This window comes from Schistocerca gregaria, chromosome X, assembly GCF_023897955.1.
Source record: "Schistocerca gregaria isolate iqSchGreg1 chromosome X, iqSchGreg1.2, whole genome shotgun sequence".
In the NCBI taxonomy this organism is placed as follows: Eukaryota; Metazoa; Arthropoda; class Insecta; order Orthoptera; family Acrididae; genus Schistocerca; species Schistocerca gregaria.
The window spans coordinates 189,645,721-189,670,463 of record NC_064931.1 but is presented as its reverse complement, the minus strand read 5'-3'; the positions used below and the strand labels follow the sequence as shown (position 1 = coordinate 189,670,463).

The following is a 24,743-nucleotide window of genomic DNA, read 5'->3' as shown; positions in this document are numbered from 1 at the left end:
CATTTTGAAAAAACCAGAGGCATCTTCAGCAGCTAGAGTTGCCCAAGCATTTACCAGAATAAAATTCTTTGATATTTTAGAGGATGTCCAGGAAAGTTGCTAATATCCAACTCATTGGGTTTACACAGTAAGTGAAATGGGACTTTCGACTGTACAGTCTCAATCAGATACAGTTTTTGCACTAAACTGTAGAAGAAAAAGGATCCTGTATTACTAATACTTGATGGACATGCTACCACACAAGGAACGTTGACTTCATTGAAAAGGCTACAAACAATTGTAATTTGCATCCTCCCACATTGCAGCCAAAATCTGTAGCTGCTGGACGTATATTTTATGCCAACTTTCAACACTTTTTACATTCAGGCTATCGGGAGATGCTTGCAAAATAACCTTGGTAGTCAAGTAACTCAGTATCAAGTTTTCCACCTTCTTGGGGAGAGTGTTTAAGTAGAGTTACCCCTGCTGGACTTCAAAGGTGTGATATCGTACTAACCAACAATGCAATGTTTACTGAAGTGGATTTTGCTGGAGCTACAATCACATAAATTCACAATCCATCTGCCTCTGCTACATGCCCACCAGTTGAAAGCAGTCAGGACTCACAGGCCCTTGGACTAGAAGAGACTCGTTCCGCTGAGACTGATTATGGATTTGCTCACTCTCAACACATTTCTTTAACTATGGAATTATGTTCAGCTCTCATATATTATGTAGCTAAGTCTTACCAAAAATCAAATTTTTCTTTCCTAGGGTCACAACACGACTTTCTGTTATTTCAAACTCTCATAAATCCTCAACAATCAATAAAAAAATTTTGTGCAAACTCCTCTGCTTTTTGTAGCAAATTAAAATGTCTTAGATTATTGATGACACATAAAAGATTAATTGGCTCTGTAGATTACAAATATCTTAATATTAAGGCTACATTTTATTTTAAACACCACAATAATTATATATAATTTTTGGCACAATGTTTTTTTTTTCAAGTATCAGGAAACAACCTGTTGAAATTTAGGAAAGTGAAATGGAACTTCCCTATTGAACAAAAGAAATTATAAAAAGTATTAAACAGAAAAAAAAATTATCACATAATTTCTAGACTTCGATCTCACAATTATAATTCATTAGAAAAAAAGAGTAAAATATGATTGATGGTACACTACTTTTGCATTTTTTGCTGTCATGAAAGTAATGACCCATTTCTCTTTCCTGTTATCAGTTTCCTACAATATCTTATGTCACTAATTTAATTCTTCCGTGAACTGCGCCGCCTCTTTCTTGAAGTGCACTGTGGGCAATACCACTTTCCTTTAGGTGGGGTTTTCACATCCACACATGCATAATGGAACCATTCAAATGGACACTGAAACAAAGGTGATTCTCAGAAGTAAAATAGACATGTTCTTAACGACATATACTTGTAACAATATAAAACTGACTACATGGGTGTTACAAAGTGAAATATAACAATACATACATCTTCATTATCACATGCTATCATGTTGCCATAAGAAACTTGATTGCAAATACAGTATCTTGGTTCATTTGGATCATATTCCCAATCATTGCCATCAGAATTGTCAACTGCTGTCACTTCATTTGTCGCTATCGGTTCTTCAACAAGGGTAAGTGTTTGATGCACAGAATTTGAAACAGCTGATGCATTGGAACTTGCACCTTGATTTGATGAAGCATGCGATGATTTCCTGGAAAAATTAAACGTCTTATAGAGTTGGCGATGGGCATCTTCCAAATTTGTAAAAGTTTGACTAAAGTAATTAATAAATAAATGTGTGCATAGTGTAGTGTTACATTCACGTTGTTTACAGTGATCAGAGAGGAAAAAGACAAAACGGAGCACAGGCAATAAACATTCCCTTCAAACATTACCGAGATTAATACCCCCAACAAGATAGGTCACCATTAACGATGACACATTCCCTTACATGTTCAAGAGAGAATTCGGATTTAATTTAATGGATTGGTCCACAGTCCGGTGATCAGGAACTATGCGACATCATGTCTATTTTCCCTGCTAGCCAACCTTTTCTCCACCATCAGGATTTAATCTAGCTTTCTTTAAGTTGAGTAATGCCCTTAGTTGTCGACTACTACGTATGTGTTACTAAAATTACGAGTGTAAGGCAAATAAATATTTCTTTTTATCTGTAAAATAAACAGTAATATGCAACCAAAGGCAGAAAGACAGCAGTTCAGTTGATATCAGACATACAACAAGGTTAGTGACATAATGGAAAGAATAAATATCATGAAACAGCTGTGCGCTGGTCACATCGCTTGAACAAAAGATGGCAATGGTCAAAACAAATAACTACATTGGAGTCCTATTTAGCAAAAAATATCACTAGTAGACATATGGGAAAAAGACTTAAGAAATACAGATGGACTGAACTAGCAACAGGAAGCTCAAGATAAGCTGAAACAGAATAACCTGCTGGGAACCTATGCTGCACGCTGGCTCAAAGAGGCCACATCACCAAGTGACTGAACTGGTTGTTGCTACTCCTGCTGTTGATGGCAATGATAATGACAAAGATGCAACAACCAAAACTGTCAATACTACAACACTTTTAATAGCTATGATTAAGGTTCATGTACAGAGGTTACTTTATGTCCATTATGAAAACAATAGCTCTCAACACTAAACAATTTTATTCAAATGTGCCACAACAAAAATGAATCGGCAACAATCACAGGTGAGAAAATACAAGCAAAAGTTTGAAAAAATCCTAATCTGAAACAAAAATTGCTACACCAGACATAGGAACACAGAGAAGATACATATATATTTTTTCAAGGGGTGATGGAATTGCATTTGCTGGAAATTTTTCTAGATTTTCCGAACATACGAAACAAAAAGAAATACTTTTCACACACTGGTCAGCGCCAACTGCTAGCAAGCAATGAAGAGCACTAGCCTTTGGTGTTAACAGTTAAGACACATGTTTTGTGCTGATTATAATTTCATCCTCATTCACTCGCAAGTCGCCATAGTGGCGTTAAAAAACGTCCACCAATGCCATACGCTCATACATACTATCTCACATGTTGAATATCGGGCACTGGTGCCAGCAATCCTTGGCATGTGTTTCACAACCAGCCTTGCAGGCCATACAGCCCCCTGCCATATACCGAGAGGGGCATGGTTGCTTCCCAGAATTGGAAGAGTACAAATATCTGAGTAAATAAAGTGTTTATTTTGATAGCCATGTTCTGCTGGGACAACCTGCAAACCAGCCATAACTCTCCACCATCCTCCATCCTGCATTGAAGCCATCTCACCATCCCTGGGGTCAGTTTCAACACAACAAATCTAGCTCTGTCTCTTTCAAAGGATTTCCGTCATGGAAAACGCACCTGAAGTCGTGACATGGAGTCAAGGGCAGAATAACAGTGGGAAATACCTGAATATTACAGGATTCTGTGTAATGACTTTGTCAGTTGATGGTGTAAATGACAGACTGGTAAGCAACTGCACAACAGCAGCATTTGGATCAAATAATACTTACAGCAATCATTATTTGTTTTACTGCATGAATCTGTTTAATCAACAGGCATGACAGTTCATGGTTTTTAATGAGATTTTTTCTGGGCTCAAAAAGGCACAGCATGTTTTTCATAAATTTATTCATTTTGTATGGACTACAAGGTGCTTAATAAATCTCTTATTTTCTGTTACCTATTCCCAGGCAGCTAGGGTGATATTCTGAAGATCACTGCAGGTTCTTAGCATGAGATATGGCCAGTTTTCTCACAGTGTCCATTTCATCCTTGCCATAAATTTTCAATGGGGCTGAGGTACGGTGCAAGAGGAGAACAGTCAAGATATCTCATTCTTTTCTGCAGGCTACTTGTGCACCACAGCTGGCCTGAGTACTGGAGATTGATTCTGCCAGAAACAAATTAATATCACAGAACATACAGTCATGTTCCAAAAAATATGGAATACTCTGAATGACCAGAGATAGGCCATTCATATTCACAGAATAATGTACATGAGTATGTTCTGCAGAAATGATTAGCATTTCAGTCACCTGGGTTCAGCACGTGTCCTGTTACCTAGTAGGCACAGGATCCACCACAGGCCCTGATAACTTGATCCATATGTCATAGCATCAATGCATATAAGACATGAATGGTGTCCTCTGGTATAGCCATCCACGCTGCATTCACCAGGTTCCACAGTTCATCTGTGGTAGTTGGCATTGAGTCACAGCACTGAGCTGTCATTTCCTCATATTCCACACAGTTTTGATTTGCCACAGGTCTGGTGATCTGGTGGGCCAGGCGAAAAGGCTCACATCCTGTGACACTGAGGAGACAGGTGTTCATGCAGCAACATGTAGTCATACATTGCCCTGCTGAAAAATGGTGGCTGGGGTTTGGTGCAGAAAGAGTATGGCTACAGGTCACAGAACGTCATTCATGTAGGTCACAATGGTCACAGTGCCTTGGACACCCACCACATTTGATTTATGGTTGCACCTAATTGCTCCCCACACCATAAGGCTTGAGCTGGTACTGTAGGTCTTGTGCAAATGCAGTCAGTGTGATGCCACTCCCCTATCTGTGGTGAACCAAAATGTGGCCATCATTTTCAAACAAACAGAACCTAGATTCATCCAAAAACGCTATCAGATGCCATTCTTGTCCCAATTACATCATTCCACAAACCATTGTCATCTAGCCTGTTTCTGCACATTCGTCTCAAAGGTAGGCAGAGAAGTAGATGATGCACATGTACCCCATGCCATAATAAATAAATGTACCCCTAATAGTGTACGATATGTTACACTGTTGCATCAGAGCCTAGCAGGATGCAAATCTGTCCTGCAATGCCATTCGGATGAGGTGTTGATCTCATCGGGCCATGGTCTGGCTGGTGCAATCTGACCCACCTGTTGCACTGCCGAAACACTTTGTCCTACACAAGCAGCAATTTCCTAGATGGATGCATCACATTCTCTCATTCCAATAATGTGACCTCTTTCAAACTCACTGATTTGGCATTACAGTTTAACTCACTGATTTGGCAGTACAGTTTACGCATATGTCTGTGAGGCATCCTGCACATCTGCTTAAGTCACACTGCTCCATTACCTTAAGTTTATATCAACAACAAGTGCCGCAGACACAATTTAAGAGGGGATGATGATGTGCAGTGATACTGATGTTGATCTTGAACCTGTGGGCCAACATGGTTCAAAATGTTAATCTTTTCTGCAGAACATACTAATGTACATGTCCTGTGAATATCTCTGGTCGTTCGAAGCATTCTGCTTTTTTATGAACATGAGTGTAGTAGTTTCACAGTGATGGGATTATAGCACTGGCCATCTATCCTGTAAAGCATCCGTGATCTACAGGAACACATTCAGCTTCAAACTGTCACAGACACACAGACACTATAAGATGACTTGCAGATATATTTGGGATTACAAACGACATCATGTGACCTATGTATTCATACTAGACCATCATCTGCTACAAAAAATACTGATTCATCATAAGATACTTATTTTCTGCTTGTCACAATAGATATTTTTCTCAGGACACACTAATCGGAAAAGTTGGTGATAATCACAAAGCTTCCCCTTGAGATCCACATGTTTGCTTTGTATTCCAGCCTCCTGAAGTTGACATTGAACCATGCCAACAGACCCATGAAACACAGTATGTTTCACAGTTGAAAACAAGGTCTGGTGTAGGCTGTATGTTAATGTATTTCATTTAATTTGTGCGATTAGCTAATTTTAACGTTACGTCATTTTCAAGTACCTCAAACTGAAATACAGCAACATGGAAGAGAATTAACACTGACTGGATACATCACTATGTAGATATAAAACATTAACTGACCACATAATCACAACAAATTACAAAATGACAAGTATGTCAAATCACGCCAACATGAATAATAATGTATGGACTTTCTCCACTTAAAATACTTCATGAAATCATATATTTTATATGAATTACTCTATTGTATAAAATTTCAATAGGTTCATTTGTACATCCATACACAGTCACCTATTACTCATTACATACTATACAATACACCAGTTAAGACTGGTACATCAGCAATTAATAAAATGTATCTCTCTAACTGTTTTATGAAATTTGTAGTTATTTTATGAACTACTTCCAATGTACTGTGCAAAAATTTTAATACATTTGTTTGTATGTCCTTCCATCACTGATTACTTCGTATACAATACTGGAGTTAATATGGTACACCAGCAAATAATGCAATGTATCACTTTGACATTGCTATAGACAGTTCTATGATGTCAGCTGCAAATTTCTGCAGTGTGCTCAGGAATGCCATGCCATGCACCAGCTCTGATACCTTCTGCACTTAAATAAAGCAGCTGGACTCAAGAGTGAGGTAATTCAGGTATCTGTCTTTGAGTCATATACTGTCACTGGCTATTACAGAATGAATGGTGCATTGACAAACGCAACTAAGTGCGTTAGACTGTCAGTCACTGAAGAATAATGGTGTCACAAAATATGGGAATAACATCTAATGTGATAAATTACTCAACAATTAGTTTCCCCTTCTGCTAAGGTGCTCCTACAAGGAAGTCAAGCAGTTTCATCTCACCAAATTTGTCCACACAGTATTTAGGACACTAAACCTTAGTTTTCAGAAAAACTGAGGCCAGCAGTTACCACGTTTGAGCTCTTTCCTACTTCAACACGTTGGCGTAGTAATGAGAACGTTTAATTGCTGACTGGAGTGTAATGCAACAAAATCACTGTGCTTATGGTGTTTCCCCCCCCCCCCCCCTCACGTCAATTACTTTAGGTATAAAACTTGAGAGCAACTTTACTTTGTAAACCAGTCACAAGATAATACAAAAATATAATAATATAATATAATATGTGGTCATACATAATCATAACACATATTGTTTTGTATTATCACTAAGAAAGTTCCTTACCATTAGCTAATTCAGCAAAGATGCATTTTCATGAATATAATCAAAGTTTCTTTTCCAGTGATTATTATGAAATAGGAATGTGCATGAACCCAAATGTCTTTTTTTCAATATGCATGGTGTAGAAACTTTTTGTGTTTTGAATGCTCTTATGACATTTATTACCAGCTGCACTGTTAAGAGGAAGTTCAGGAAGAGACTGCCTGAATGATAATATGGAACACTTTGTTTTATGATCACTTTTTTTTAAAGAATTAAAGCCCATTGAACTGAATCCTTCTACAAGAGTTACTTTTGAGTGGTCTCCAATAAATATGTTACAGCACATTGGAACCAGTGGGTTATCGTGTGTATCAGAATTCTATAAAATAATCAACTTTTCATTATCTTCATCTTTCTTCTAGGCTACAATGGAATTAATTTATTATTATGACAATTTTTTTCCAGAAGTCAGAACCATCCATACATGAGGGCTACCAGTAAACATTGCCACCAGTTTTACCACACCTGCCACCTCAAGTGACTCCTCCTTGATTTACAACCTAATAACACTTATACCTACTGAAGAAAATTAACTGCATAGCTCCTTTAAATAGAAAGCCATTCAACTACAGCAAAACTGATAAAAAATTTCCATATTCAAGAGTCTGTGTGTTGTCCTACAGCTAATAACAGCGTATTCTATTTGAAGAAAAGTATTTTCTTCTAGGAATGTGTCGAGAATATAAAAAGGTAAATTTTTGCATAATATTTCAAGCAATAATTCCTCTTTCATATGTCCTTGGTGTAAACTGGAAAAATGGCATGTTGAATTTTATTCACAACAGTGTTGTACCATATGTTGACACTGGCTATGATTTTCTGTCACCACTTTTGGTGTTGTCAAGTGTACGTTCAAAATGCCTTGAGACATTATCTGCCACACAGTAATTCTAGCCAGTGTGAATGGTGGTCAGTTCTTTCTATAAGCATTTATATTCTATTCAAGAATTTCCATTTCCTGTATAAATATTTCATGGATCAAATGTATGTTTAACAACAGAACTTGAATATTCAGAGAAAACAAATTTTCTACTGGTGCTTATTAGTTAACTGATTCCATGTCAGGTCCTTCTTGTTGTAATTGGAGACATATGAAAAGAAACCTTAATGACATGTAGTTCTGGCTGATTTCTCTGGAAATCGACCTTAGATAATCTCAATTTCAGAATACTGTGAAAGCTTCACTGTCATAATCTTACTAGGTTAAAATAAAAATTACCCCTCAGACTCTTACTTTTTTTGTTTCTTTGTTGTCTCCTGAATTGCTGCAATAGCAGTCTGAGCTGCACCAGCCAGCTCTTTGTCTATACTGAATTCATGAGCGTGGACACCTATGTTTATGGCCTCATACGAAGCCTTCAGGCTTGCAGTTCGGCGTCCCTGCTGCATCTGCAGGTAAAAGCACAATATCACCTTAACATGATTCTTTCACACAAATACACAAAATATATAAAACATAATTGACAAAACACAATATGTTTAAATTACTCTATCTTCCCTCATCCATTAGATTCTATTGTTCACTTTATCCTAATAAAGGAGTTTTCTGCTAGAAAATTTCATGACTGATGAAGGTGATCTACGTCACAGTGGATGTGTTCAGTCTGAACTAAATAATGTAATTACCCTGTTGAAAGGTGATGCAACGTATTAAAAAACCTCACTAATGCAGAGAGAATTTGTTTCTGCTGCAAGCATTTCCTTACTAGCCAGCCTGAAGCACAGAGTGACATTATAAAAATTATTATGTCTATAGGTTATGAAGCATTACAGTCACCAGTGAAGAAGAAATAAAAGAGGAAGGGGAGGACCTCCAGAAACATTGTACAAATTAGAAATTGATTTATATTCTAGTCCTGAAGTACCTGAATTGAAGCTTGATGGAGAAACTTAGTTTGGTATTTCTACTGATTTTCAAACTGCATCCAAATTATAAATAAAACAAAGTGGCATTTATTGATGCTCTGGATAATTCATGTTACAACAACAACAACAATAATAATAGTAATGCCCTGTTTATGCACTAGTGACAGAAAATAAAACATGAGAGGGTGAAACACATTATTTTGTAGATACAGAAGCCAAATTACATAAGTATTATGAACCACACTTTATACTTTTATACTGCCAGAAATCATTAAGCAAATCTGTAGAATGAACTGATTATTATTGGTCTGGCAGAGTTGCCACCCCAAGTGTGATGATTTGACAGTTTTCCACACATCTCCTGGCAAATGTTGAGCTGCTTCCCTATCTCCATCTCAAAAACCATGAGACACAAATAGTTGAAATATGAATTCCAATAGGAAAAAAGTTCACAAATAGATGGTACACACAATCTTCCTCCCATAGGATAATTTACATTAGTGGGCATAGGTACAGCATCCAGTCACAGAATTAAAATTACAATAAATGCCAAATCACGTAAGAGTGATTGCTGATGGTTAGTGATGCCTGCCATGGAAAGGGTTTGGGAAGGGCAACTGATAGCTAGTAAAGAGAGGAAACGAGTGCCTGGGACAGGAATGCTGTACAGATGAGCTGGAACTGGCCGCAGCTAGGGAAGTTGTGCATGGAGAACTATGTCTTGGATAAGCGGATTGAGATGGGGAGATAGATCAGAGGAAGATGGAGACTGTGTAGAAGAGAGTGTCAGTGCAGGATGAGGGAAGTTACTGTCATGGGCCGTGGGTGTGGGGCATGGCGTAGTGGAGGGTGAGGGCAGGACGGCTATAAAATCCAAGGATATGTTGCAAGAACAACTACCATCTACACAACTCAGAGAATCTGCTGTTGTGGAGATGGATCTAGATGCCATGGCTTGTGAGGCATGCTGTGGGCATGAGTGTTTTCTGCCACTGGATGGTCAACTCTGCTCTTAGTCACAGTTTGGTAGAGACCAATCATCTGGGTGAACAACTGGTTGGTGGTTGTGTCCAAACACAATTTGAAATGAAAATGTTATAGCTACCAACTGATAAGGACATCAAGGTCATTAACTTTCATCATGTAAATATAAGGTGCGCACGCACGCATGCAATGTGCGCGCGTTACTACCTTTTGGGTTGCAGCTATAGCCTGAGAAGCAGCAGCTGCAATAGCATTTCCACCTGCTCCTATGTGACCTAAATTGTATCCCACATTTGATGTATTTGCAGGAGTAGTAGAAGGAGTCACCCTTCCTGAAACTGTAGCTGACTGACGTTGGTCTGGAACTGGTAACGATTTTTCAACACCCATTCTTTTCTCTGCTGCATGTGCCGTTGACACTGATTCAAGTTTCTTTTCTGTGGAAAGTTAAGCAAATATCAATTTTATCTTTTAAATTTGTAACATACATGCAGAAGTATTTTTTTATTGTTTCATATAATATGATATACTGTTGAGGATGATGAGAATAAAGTGAAAGAAAGGATAAAATGGAGTATCACTCATTACAATGTGAACCAGTCTGCAAACAAATACTGAAGTCAGGTCAACATACAATACAGCGATTCCCAGGAGAAATGGTTAATATTGAGGGATGTGACAGGAATGATCATTCAAAGCAAAAAAAGTCTAGTATACATGGGCTCTAAAATACATGGCTTAAGAGTTATGAGCACTACTTCACCTGAAACAAATCTCTTCTACTGCAAGCTCTTTGTTTTTTGTATATTGAGCAAAAAAAGGGAAAAATATTCAGTAAACATGGGCTCTAATACGCATACTTTAAGAGCTGTTAGCACTTGTTCATCTTCGCTACATGAAACACATCTCTTCTATGGAACAAATATCATAGCTGTTGGGCCACGTCCTATGTTAAGTATCAGAAGTGACTGACAGTGAGCAACCTCTGGATATGTGACACTCCAGCAACAAGCGGCAGCATTGGACAATAAACTCTGGTGTGTTGTGTGTGAGCGACTATCTCCCGCTGCAAGATGGCTACCAGAGCCAACCAGATGTTTCTATAAAATGGTACCCCTAAACCACAGAATCTTTTATCTCAAGAGTAAGGCAACAAAAGTAGCTTTACTTAAGAAGATAAGTCGATAAAGGAGCACTGTGCATGAAATTTACAAAGGTGAGGAATATTAATGGAGAATTTGACAATTTATATCATCATCTACGAAGATCATGACAAATTCCTTGAAACTATATGCATGAGCAGAGAGATGTCCGACTATCTCATCAATAAATTAAAGAAAAATGTTTTTTACATGACCAAGCACTTTCAACAGCCTATAAATGCAGAAGAACAGCTGGCTAGTTAAATATAGATGAAAGAGTTCTGATCTGCAGGTGGTGTACAAGGTGTAATGGTAGTGTCGCAGCCTAGTAATATGGATCATTGTTGGTCCAGGGGTCAGGATTGGCTGCTTCTTATATTTTAACTGACTCAGTTGTAATCCTGTCACCAGTTCTGTATACTAAGTTTTATCTATATTGTTAACACTGCATCTGAAATTATATTTTTTAGGTCAACCAAATAAGTGTCAAGGGCAAGTATTTCAATTAATCTAAATAATCTGCATAAGTAAAGAATAAAAAAATGTTTTGACAAAAGTGATAAGTTTTGTGAAATGATTTATCTAAAAGTAAGAAATAGGAAATAGATAAATATTTGAAGGACGCCGCTTTCTGTACATGATTTTAAGCATAATTCAAAGGCATGTCAAATGTTTCTCTGCTCTATTTTATTTCTTTTAGACAAATCATTTCACAAAATATTTGACCAATTTCTTTCATTTTTCTTTATTTTCAAGTTTTATTCACAAAGCATGATCTTGTTGACACCTCATTTGCCTTCCTTGTGTCTTCTGTTCCTGAAATTCCTCATACGGATTTGAAGGAAGCCTTTTTGACATTTAAATATCACACCAAAGTATCCTTTTATACTCAAAGTGGCTAGGCATTGAAGAGATGAATTTTTTTGACACTTCATTTACATAGCTAGCAGCAGCAGCTGCTCATTAAATTTTGAATTTCACCTCAAATCAGCAGTTAAACTTTCCTTAATTATCCTGATTACTTTCAAGCAATTAATTATTTACTTGCAATACTAGACTACACACTGGCCATTTTGAAACACCATTTGCCCATTCCTCACTCTTTATTTAGCAATGAAAATTTGGATGAAAAATCACTGTGGAATTTATGTGGAGTCTTGCTTCAGTTCTACTCAAATATTTGTGCAAAACATTTCAAGTGTTAATCATACAACAAAATAAATCCTTTCTGTGTGCTGTCATTTCCCAAAATCACTGTGGAATTTATGTGGAGCCTTGCTTCAGTTCTACTCAAATATTTGAGCAAAACATTTCAAGTGTTAATCATACAACAAAATAAATCCTTTCTGTGTGCTGTCATCCCCCCCCCCCCCCCCAAAAAAAATAAAATAAAAAAGCCCTCGTTTCGATATCTTGAACTGTTTATGAAGTATGATGATTTTTACAACCACTTGATTCCCAATGACCAATGACCAGGAAATGACTTGGATGTGTATTAACAACCAATATCTCAAGAAAGGAAACAGGTATCATTCCGCTCTCAACTTTAAATACAATTTTGATATGTTGGCTGCATTTCATATGAAATCATGTATGGTCTAAAATGAATTATGCGCAATGTCTATGCAATGCGATTTTATCTCTGCAAACTCATAAAAAAATTTGTGCAGTCATTTACTTAGTTTCATACAGCACAGTAACTATGACAAATAATGGAAATAAATTCAGTCCTTCATCAAGCGAAGATATCAATCCATAAAGTGTGGAAGAATCAACTTTTTCTTACCACATAGTTTGCTTAAAATCCGATGATAAGTATCTCATAACAGCCAGCACGTCCGTTGCAGTGCTTTGCCCAGAAGACTCGTACCCATCACTGTCACTGTCACGTGTCTGCAGCGGCAAGGTTCAAATATGTCTGAATCTAAACGTCGCAAGCTGCAGCAGAGGACAGGCAGTGCCAAGGATGTTACTCACCTAGGACACGTCCATAACTATAACTGAGGTAGTGTTTTGTCATTTGAAGGTGTTGAGCACTAACGGTCACTTCTGTCACTTACATAGGACGCGATCTTTAAGTACTGTTTTAGAACCCATGTTCACTTGAATTTTTTGCTTCAAAAGATCATTCCTGTCATATCCCTAAACACTGACCATTCCTCCTGGGACACCCTGTATAATTAACTGCTATGTATTACCAATACAATTCAGCAAAATGTAGTCTCAGTTTAGTGCACGTACAGTAGTACTTCATGCATGATCATCTTTACATATAGTGTTAGATAACTACAGTTATGTACTGTGTTAGCATAGGAAGCTATAGTAGCATCTGTAAAATTCTGTATGTTAGTTCAAACACACATGTAGCAGTGAAATGTTCAAAAAGCAGTTGCAGACTTATGAACACAAGAAAAATCTCAATTTTCATGGCTACAGATATTAACAAAAATCTTGAAAGATTTAGTACAATAAGGATTGGTAAGGAACACACTATTCTCAGTATTTTGTTATAACAGAAATAGTGTGTGTGTGTGTGTGTGTGTGTGTGTGTGTGTGTGTGTGTGTGTGTGTGTGTGTGGGTGGGTGTGTGTGTGTGTGTTGGGGCTTATGGGCGCTCAACATTGAGGTCATCAGCGCCCTGACACACATTAAAATGAATGGATGTGGACAGACTGAAGAAAACTAAAAAACACACTCAAAGAAAGCAGGAAAAGAAGGAAAATACTACATAAGAAAGTAAAACCGAAGGAAAGGGAAAACATAGCAACAAGAATGCCACAGAAAATTGTCATTGGCTGGCCACTTACATAAAATATGGGCGAGCTTGTCACACAGTGAGAAAATTAAAATCGTCTCCCTAAAATCTTTGTAAAAACATTTGACATGGCACAGAACTTTGAAACTTTAACCACATTCGTCAGAGTGTTGCCTAAAAGAGATGGCAGGTCCGCCGGCAAGTCAGTGGCGGCCCACTGGTCAGAAAATAAAACACAATCCAATAAAACGTGGTGCACAGTGACCTGAATGCCACAAGCACCACAAATTGGAGGGTCCTCCCGCCGGGGCAGGAAGCCATGCGTCATAGGGCTGTGGCTTATTCGAAGCTGAGTGAAGAGAACCTCGTCCCACCGACGGGGCTGAAAGGAAGTACACCACACACGCGTTGTGGGCTTGACTATATGGAGCTTATTGTCAGTCACTTCCAGCCACTCATCCTCCCACCGATGCATGACCCGTGAGCTCAATAGCGAGGTGAGTGCGTAAAGGGTGATAGCACACTGAGATACTTGTGGGGCGTGACACGCCTCCTTGGCTATAACAGAAATATGACTCATAACATATTCTATTTGATTTCAGTTTCATAAATGACTACCAGCAACACCATGTTCTGTAATGCCTGCATGGTGTAGTTAATTACTAGGAAAAGGAAGACCACGATTTGACATTCAGTCGTTACCTCACTATTAACCCTCTGGTGGGCATGCCACGGCATACGCACCACAACACTTTTGATTGCCCACTGGCTGGTGCTAGTTGTCAGTTTCCATGGAATCTAGTATGCAGTCTTCATCATAGGTGGAATGTGTGTAACCTTGTTTGAAACCAAACCTGGCCATTGTTCTGTTGCAACAGCACTGTTAACTTCAATTCTGCATCAGCGATGTGATTGCCACCACATGCTTAGTCATGTAAGTATTTGTTCTACATTATATACATATTCTTGTTTAGAATGTTATTTTTTTTGTTTTATGGGTACACAATATTTATTTCCAGGGAAAGTGATATTATAGGGGATCCAGAAGAGATCCTATGAATTCTAGCGGAAATTTCGGAAGATGAATTCTAGTGGAAATTTCGGAAGATGAGTTGACATGTGATGAATCTGAAATCGATTTTGATATGGAAGAGGAAATTATTGAAGCTGACAACCACAGTAGTGAATCCGAACAGTCACAGGAAGAAGATGACAGTGAAGAAACAGCAGCACATGATGTTACGAAAGGTAACTACGCACTTTATATTGGAGAAGATGGTGAAACTCTTTGCATTACTCAACCCCTAACTGCAGTGAAAACAAGTGCTAAAAACATTACCAGAACTTTACCGGGCCCAAAAGGGACTGCCAGAAACACATTTACACCTTTAGATGCATTTTATCTTTTTATCACTAAAACATGATAGAAGACATTGCAGTTCATACCAACAGATGGATCAGGGGAAAAATATAGTGATAAAAACCATTCTAGAGCTTGTGATTGGAAAGACACTTCAACAGAAGAAATTCATGCTCTTTTCGGTGCAATTTTTATGATTGGCATAAAGAAAGGACATTATGCCAACTGTGGTGAACTGTGAGCATCTGATGGTACTGTTATGGCTATCTTACGATCACTTTTCAGTTATAAATCTTTCCATTTTATTCTTAGAGCAATTAGGTTTGACAATATAGAAAGAAGAATTGAGTGAAGGTTTACAGATAAAATGGTACCTCTTCGTGAGTTTCACCAAGGATTTGTAAAGAACTATATTGCTCATTATAATGCCAGTTAATTTGTGACAACTGATGAAATGCTGCAGGTCTTTAGAGGCCGTTGTGGTTTTGTACAGTACATTCTAAATAAGCCTGTGAAGTATGGTATCAAAATATTGTCCCTCAGTGATGCAAAAACATTTTATATTATTAATTTTGAAGTGTATTGGGGAAAACAGTTCGCTGGGCCATATCTAAAATATATATCTAGTAAATATACAAACAGAACAGAAAAAAAACTGGCAACACCATGGAACAACAATGGAAGTGTGTATTTTGAACTGCTGTACATTAACAAATTTCTCTGAACAACCCTCAAAATAGTGTTTCAGAACTATCACCAGATATAATTCTTATAACATGCTTCTGTATTCTGAAATTATCATCCCAGTATGATGGATTTCCCAACAATTTGATGGTGTAACTTATCAGTGAAATGAAAACAGAACAAACTAGTTTCTTTGTTTTTAAATCACTTACAGCTGGAGTCACACATATAACAAATAGAGCTGAACTAAGGTTTTTCATTAACTCTAGGGCATGGGCTTTCTAATGAATGTAATCATATGTTTTGTTAAAATTCCTGCTGCTAGTTACTAGGATGGGGGGGGGGGGCAGAGGGGGGGAGGGGGGAGCGAATTAAAATAAATAAATAAATAAAACTTTTTAAAACAACCTGTCCTATAGCCCTTACATAAGAAGTTCACTCCTAGAATATAAGTATTTTTCTGTTCTTACTGTTCTTAACATACTGCAACTCCCACATACTTTCTTTGATTAATTTAGGTCTCTTTTTAATATGAAGTAAGCATTATCTTTGCTTATTGGATGGTCTTTGCATTGTAAACAAAAACACAGAATGTAAGCACATGCCTCAGACTGAAATTCACATTAAGAATATGAAGTGTTTGTGTGCCTTATAGATTTATTTAAAATGGGTGCACTGTTTTCACTCCAGCAGTTCGTGCATTGCCCTAAAAAAGCCTAAAAACCAAAGCAAGACAGAGTGCTGTCCACTGAAACATATGTAAACGCATGCATCTCTTTCAGCTTTTAGCTACTCAGATATGGGCGCAATAGCATGTTTTTGCCATCCACGCAACATACATAGTGGCACTAAATATTCAAATATTCCTGTCCAGTGCAAGAGCTGATGAAATACTGATAACAAAAACGTTAAATATGATTTAAAAAGTCAGCAATCTGAAGATAGATATGGTAGCTCAAAATCAGTTATGAGATTAAAGAAAGATCTTTTAAAAGTATTTGTAGAGTGGAAATCAATAATGGACTACATGTAAAAAATTATTTTTTAGGTAGACCTGAAAAATCAAGCTAAGTGGCACTTCCAACAACCCGAAGAGCAAACTAAGGACTACAATTATTTCTCGTAGTGCAGATAAGGCCCGAAAGATAGCAGGATTGTTATGTGCTGACCTACTGCTGAGGCTGAATACAGGTTCAATGCCACAAAGCTTTGTAATTATCTACAGCAGGTGACAAAGACTGAAAAATGTAAGAGGCTGGAAGATTGTCAGAGTGTCAAGTACCTAAGGATCTTGTAAAACTTATGGAGAATGCAACACCTAACAATCCATTTGTGGTTACTATGCTCCAGCCTCAAGACTATTTCATTTTAAAAAAGTAGCCGACACACACAATAACACAACAAGAATAAATATTTCCAATGTAGTTGAATTCAAGAGAACAAAATTGCACCTGGTGTTGTCAACATGAGAACAGTGTTTAACGAACTTGAAGACTGGAGCACCTGCAATATTTTCAAGGAAGGGGCTACCACTGACAAAATAAAGAATTTTATTTTAACATCACAACAATTTAAAAACAAATTGTCAGCTGAAGAGAAAAAGGATCTGCAACAAATGCTGCTGTCTTTTAAAGTATCTAACAGAACATTTTTCAAACAGTTAATCAATTAAAATTTCTTTGTCCTTTACAAAATTAAATGAAGGATCAAAAATAATTTAACCACAGTATAATCTCTGCAAAATATATCAATAAAATGATTATTATAAATAAAACTGAAGAACACTTGTGATTTCTTTCATCAGTATTTATCTTGTTTTTGCTGATACCTGTACAGCATTAAGTACAATCTGTGTTTCTAAGAATAAAATATTTATTTTCAAAGGAAGGGAACTTCAAAAAAATCACAATAGTTGTATGACTCTTGCTGTAGCGATAAATAAAAAATACTGTTCTGGTTTTTTCATTAAAATAGCTTTGTCAATAAATAAATAAAAACTAAACAAATACTACGTAACTCGGAATCAGATTTTTTGGCACTTGGCCCATTATTGACTTTTACTCTACATTTGTCTTTGGTTGATTCTTCAACAATCCTTAATGGTCACATTGTTCGCAAGGTCCAGCATGGATAAAATAATATTCCTTTTTATTGAAAATTCAAGATCCATAAATTAAAAGTAGTAAAACCATAAGACAAAATGGAACTAGTGAGATTCCAACATACCATAATGTGTAGCCCTTGGAACTGTCAAATTATAGTTGTCCTTCTGTTGCTTTGTGACAGATAGTTGGTCCATTTCCAAAGATCCTGAAACAGAAGTACTCGGTAACCAAAATAAACATGAAACCAAGGCCATGTTGTGTATTCACTACTATTAACGAATGTATGTCACAGGCCACTAAATAATTAATCACACTGAAGTTAATATTGTCAGTTAAAATAAAAGATAAGATTTTCTTAACTTCTGGTTGCTTTGTAGACAGAAATTTCATAACAACTGACTCCTTAGCAAGTAACACATATTTCTCTACAAAATCAGTCTTGATGCATCTGTACATACAACACTGCAGTAATATACTTAAAACTGATGTAAGAGGAACAGCTTTTACCTGCATTAATTAAGAAACCATGGACAAACTATGAGGTGCAAAGAATAATCAAACAAACTGATTTCTTTTACTGAGTGTGAGGTAAAATGAAATAAAGAGATAGAAGTCTGACAATAAAATTCAGTTATAAACATGAAAGTTCCATGTTGCACAACACAGTTCAGATAATATTTTTCAAGTGAGACAAAAACTTATTTTTTTTTTTGGGGGGGGGGGGGGGAGGGAGGAAGGGGGTGAAGGAGCAGGAAGTTGGTAGGTGTAAGTGCAGATATTCAGAACATAACTATTGTTATTTACTGAAATCTTTTTGTTTTTTACTTGGGATACAATATTTTAGAACTTGCAAATGAAAACCATACTCTTTTCTAATACTTCTGTAATTCCTTGATGATCTGCTTCCAGTTCATATTTAAATTTGAGAAGTTCCTGGTCCAGTTTTCTCAAGTATCTTTCCACCAAGTCATGCATCTGGGTAGCCATTGCCACTTTTTCATCTGAAACAATTATTTAAATAGAAAGAAATATTGATGATAAATACAAAGGACAAACTATAACTTCTATTTGCATACCTGCAAAGTCCAGTGTTCTTATATAGTCTTGGCATATCAGCTGATATTCACGGTCTTTCTCATGTGCTTTCATTCTCCGCGCTGCTGCAAAGAAGAGCTTCACCCGTTTTTCAAGACTTTCAAGGTTATCTGAAAGAAATAAAACCAGCTTTCAATATTATGGCAGGCATTAGGCATCCTTTACAGTTTCAAATATATCTAAAACAATGGATAATAGTTTCTGTTAATATTATCTTAATACAGGAAACTGATTGCCACTTACTAAGAGTCCATATAAATATCAGTATTTACTTGAATTTTTCCTACATTATTGCATATAATTAAATTGTTTATAATTTATTCAGCTTGCTAAGAATGATGGTAAATTATTTTATAGGCAGGCCCTCCACAATTCACAGCAGTAGTAGAAGGACAGCTATAACAAAGTCAGGTATTAGTAAGAATCAAATATATGTAGCTAAATCTTTTTTTAAAAAGCAATGAATCATTAATTTCCATTTCCAGAGATTTTCATTTGCAGCTTATGTTCTGACTACTGCCACTTTCAGTAAACAGTTATGTCAACAACGTTACATATCTAAAGATTACATAAAAAAGTGACTCATTTCAACAGCAATCAGTCACAGTTCAATTAACCAGTTTTGACAGGCTGTTCTAGGAGCAGTACATGTAACAGTGGTCATTTAGTCTTAATGAAGTGGCTAATCTATACATTCACTTTATGTTGAACATCATTTGCATGTAACAATGGCTAATTTTTGTCATTTTAGTGGATTCCCAAACTAATTTGAAGTGGGGAGGGGGGGGGGGGGAGCATCTGTAGCATATTTTCTTTTAATCATCAATGGGCAACAACATATCAGCTGCTAAGTAGGGTGACTTCATTCTTCTGGCTGTTACTTCCTCAGGGGAGCTACAAGACTGTGCTCCCCTGCTTGAAATCCTTCACTCTCAGCTATAGTTCATCTGTATTGTTTCAAATATCATCATCAGGTCTTCTACTGATTAGACATGGTTAATATGGAATAATTTTTTCTGTGTACTCTTGTGATATCTGATATGACAGTCTAACTTCCAACATGCTAACTCCCACTTCTTGTTTTGAGTTTTGTAACATGTCATTTTTTGGTCTTGTGTTATAATTTAAATACCAAGCCTGTAGTATCATAGTTTATAGATACAGCCAGAGCCAGTTCCTCTAAGATTATTGTGGGTGCTGCGAGCAGTGCTTTGGAAGATTAGTTGACACAAATGCACTTTAAATAAATATAATGTACTCAACTCTTGCAAAAGAACTGCTACAGTGTTGACAACTTGTGGCAGCTGTGGCTACTATAAGCAGAGGCCCAAAATGGGCGCGCACCTAAGTACACTTGCGACACCAACTGGTGAAACACAAGTAATCTCAACTAGAAGCACTCTTGAATCATTAGCAGTGAGGACATAAGATTAGGCTCTTCAGAACATCACATTCACATTCACATTCGCCATACCACATCATAACATCTAGTAACAAACTTTGTTGAATTTTTCATTGCTTTCTGGACATTTCTGTAGTGCTTTTACCATTTGTGTGTGTGGATATTTCTGTTTCAGATCTGTGATTTCTATTTTCTTTCAGTTAAGTTGTTCTTGCTGCCACATATTGATTTAGCTTTAGTATTGTTTGCTTTGCTGTAGCTACCTTGAGCCCCCAGCCCCATGTATGCTTGCCCTGCACTTAGCTGTGCCACAACTGCCATTGGCACCAATACTCAATCTAACACAGCTTCTTTAGTTACAGGTGCTAAATAATGACCCAGTTTACTGAGATGATGAGGGCCTTCATTCAAATGCAGACAGCAGTCAGTGAGAATCACAATCAGATGCCACCACCTAGGCAGTGCCACAACTTAGGCAGCCATCGTTACTATCTCCATTTCACCTATCTGAGGAGGACAAAGAGGGCTGGATAGAGTACTTGGCCCAGTTTGAAGCTCATCTATCTGCACACCAAACACTACGTACTGTTAAAGAACCCCTTTTCTAATCAATGGCCAGAGTGTGAGTGTATACAACGTGCTGCAAATTGGTCCCCATTTTGTGACCAGATCTTATACAATATAAAGAATTAATTTATGCTTTGAATAGATACTATGATGAGAAAGTCCATATGGTGGTTGCATGGTTTAACTTTTTTCAAACTAAAGAAGCAAAATTATAGAAAGTGAGTGACAGACTTACATGGGCTTACTAGGTAGTTTAATATTAAATATGAGTATGGCAAATATATTTTGACCTCATGATATGTGACACTATTACTCAGAATGTGGGTGATAATAGAATAAGGAAAAACACTCTCAAGTATCCCAACCCTGCTTTGCAGCAAGTTTTGCAAATTATTGACTATCAAGACTATTGTGACAGTGTTGTAGATAGTTCTCAATCAAAATTTTCAGTGTGACATCTAGCGATAGCACTACACATCCATGTAAACATGTCACTTAAAAAGTCGAGCATACAACAGCCTATGTGGCTCAGCATAGTCAGGCACATAAACAGCCAGGTTAGCAAGGTACTGGCATGAAGTCTTGCCCGCACTGCTCCTCAGTGCATAAGAATCACACATGCCTGTCACAAAACAGAACTTGTTTTTCATGTAGCAAGAACAGACATGTTCAAGAAGTATGCTTCCAGAAAAAGAAGGCTCCCTCTCCTACTATATGCCCACAGAAATCAAACTTTGTTGTACATGTTGTGTATTCTTAACAAAACAGTGCTTCTAGTGTGGATCAGCTGTGCAATTCAAAAAACCAGTAACTTCTTCTTCGGTTCATCGCCATTTGAAGAAACTCTTTGTAGACCTTGTGATACCTGGTCAAACTATTCAGTTGCAATTATATGGGTGTCACAGTTTCTTTGATCAGTCACAATACTAATGATCTTCTTCGCAAGCCAAAGCTGTACAAATCACACACTATGCTTACAGCAAATGATTGACAAGACATTCCAGTGCTTAGTTCTTGCAGCTTTCCTGCTGTGTACCAGAATTTGCAAAAGACTGTATTCACAGAATAGTGCAAGTATAGTTGGCCTTGATTTGTTTGGGTGCTTGTGGTAGAAAATGTGTTGTCAGTTACTCCCTTTGATTCGAAGGACAGTGTTGCTCACTTGTGTGCTGGATTCAAAGACTTGTTTGCAGCCAAATCTTCTCATTTCGTTGTGCATGTGACCATAAAAGATAGTGCACAGCCACACTTCTTCAGGGTTCACACTGTGCCACATGAGCTCCATGAACAGGTTGCTCAGGAACTTTCACAGTAGCAGAACAGTGGTGTTACGACACCATCACAGCCAGTTAGTAGGTATCTCTATTAGTACTGATCAAGAATGCTTCAGGCAAACTGGGTATTTATGCAGACTTCAAGGCAACAGTGAACCCTCATACAGTGATCGATTCATTTCCTTTACCTCTACCCGATGAACTTATGGACCATTTGGGAGCTGATTGTTACTTCTGCACGACTGATTTATGTGATTCCTACCTCCAGATCCCTTTAGATGAACAATTACAGCAAGTGTTTGTCATTAATACACAAGAGGACTTTTCAAATTCCTTTGTTTGCCTTTTGGAAGTGCATCTGCTCCAGAAATTTTCCCATGCTATTTGGAAGAATTAACTGCATCTGTGCCTTCGTATACAAATTATTTAGATGATATAGTGGTATCAGGTGGCACAGCAGATGAGAACCTTAGTAATTTGTGCACCCTGTTCCAAGTCAGGCCTTAAATCCAACACAAACATACGTGTGTTCTTTAAAACAGAGACTGTGCAGTTGGGGCATGTAATTAATAATCAGTGTGTTCATCCAAAGCAGTCTCACTAGCAAGCCATTCGTGACATCAAACCTCCACGGTATGTTATTGAATTACCGTCAGTGCTACGGAAGCTGACATATTACATCCACTTCATTCAGAATGCAGCTCAAATTGTGGCACTGTTGCACCACCTTCACCACAAGAATGTACCTTTTGTGTGGTTGCTGGAATGTGATATTGCTTTTCGATGCCTCAAAGAAGCTTTTCGCAGTGATAGTTGCCTAGTTCATTTTGTTCCTTCCAAGCCTGTAGTCTTGGCCATGGATGCCTCTTTGTACAGCAGTGACGCTGTACTCTCACAAAGTATTGGTTCTGCTGACAGACCAATGGCCTTTACCTCCAAATTGCTAAACAGAGCTCAGAGCAACTATTTTCAAATGGAGAAAGAGGCTCCTACTATTATCTATGGATACACTAAATTTCATCAGTATTTGTACCGAAGGAAGTTCTACTTGGTCACCAACCACAAGACTTTGCACACACTTTTCAACACGGCCCCCAATTGCATTGCACAGGAATTGCAACACTTATCATTCTACCAATACGAGATGATGTACAGTCCCACATCCAAGCATGTCAAAGCACGCATACTTTCATGTCTTCCCTTGGGACCAGATGCAGGCTTTGATGCAGCAGAAACATCTTGTTGCCACACTGACGCAAGTGACTCTGACACACTGAATCAGTTTCCATTAGATCACCTGACGATTGCCCATGCCACAGTACTGGATACAGACTTGCAGATTCTGTTGCACTATGTCTTCACTGGTTGACCTCGGACCATGAAACATACTGTTAGCCCAGTAGTTCAAAAATACTTTGCACATCGGCACGACTTGTCTGTGCTACAAGGTGTCACATTTCTGTGCACTGAATCTGAACAATCATGTGTTGTGATTTCAAATGTTCTCCAGAGACATGCTCTTAGTTTGCATCATCCGGGTCACTGGGCATAGTCTGCACCAAACTATTACCTCATTTTCATTGCACATGGTTTGGCATGGACTCACAAATAGAGTAGATTATGGCTCAGTGCCATGCTCACACAAAATACCAGGCAGCCCCCCTCAACAGTCCTTTAATTAGCTGAAGCCTGACACACCTTGGCAATGCCTTCATTTGGATTTTGCTGGATGCTACTGTAACACTCGTTAGCCAATTGTCATCAGTGCATATAGCAAGTTTCTTTTTGTGGTTCCCATGTGCTATACAATTACACAGTGCACACATCAAGCTCTGTAATCCACAGTTTTGCCTTCAGAGTTTACCAGAGTGGCTTGTGACTAATAATGGACCTCAATTTGTGACGCACTTTTTACACAGAGGATGGATAAACTACACACCCACCACACATGGGACTAAGCTTTGCTGCTATTCTTGTCATCCTACTGCTCCCAGCATCACAACAGCACATGACTGGTGGTGTTGCTTCAAGGACAGCACCACCACACCTTGCTCCAGTTGCTGCACCCACACCGGCAGCTGTCACCTGTCACTGGGAATGTGGCAACATCATAAAGTTGCTTAGCAATTGCACATTTTTGATACAGGGTCCAGGAAGATTGCAGCAATGGCACCCTGAGTCAATTTTGCAGCTGTAAATTGCATGATCCTGTCGCCAAGAAGTAGCAGACACCCACAGTTGTTGGTCCCCTCCACTCTGCAGCTAGCCAGGGGACCGTCACACCTCTTCAAGACACATTTGCAGTTTGATCAGCAGAAGACCTTGTACCATCACTCAGTCTCGTTTCCCAGCTAGTGTCCTGGGTAGGTCTTAAGGCAAATTCCATGATTCAGACACGAGGTTGACTCCAGCCACAGCTTCAGCTCCTGTCTCCTCACCACTTCCTGCAGCCATAATCCCCCCTCCCCTCCCCTGCCTGCCAATGGTGAAGCGGTTCAT

The 24,743-nt window shown here is 38.0% G+C and overlaps 1 protein-coding gene across 1 annotated transcript in view; it reads right to left on the bottom strand.

The window, feature by feature from the left end:
• Nucleotides 1–1,249: 1,249 nt before the first annotated feature.
• LOC126298379 (inhibitor of growth protein 3-like) overlaps nt 1,250–24,743 on the bottom strand; it is a 76,723-nt gene continuing 53,229 nt past the window's right edge. The window contains exons 2-8 of the mRNA XM_049989687.1: nt 18,983–19,111; nt 18,773–18,907; nt 18,028–18,111; nt 10,068–10,297; nt 8,245–8,399; nt 1,481–1,709; nt 1,250–1,366 (exon numbers count right to left, since the gene is read on the bottom strand). Of these exons, the coding sequence (XP_049845644.1) occupies nt 1,250–1,366; nt 1,481–1,709; nt 8,245–8,399; nt 10,068–10,297; nt 18,028–18,111; nt 18,773–18,907; nt 18,983–19,111 (1,079 nt within the window). The remainder of the gene's footprint in view (nt 1,367–1,480; nt 1,710–8,244; nt 8,400–10,067; nt 10,298–18,027; nt 18,112–18,772; nt 18,908–18,982; nt 19,112–24,743) is intronic.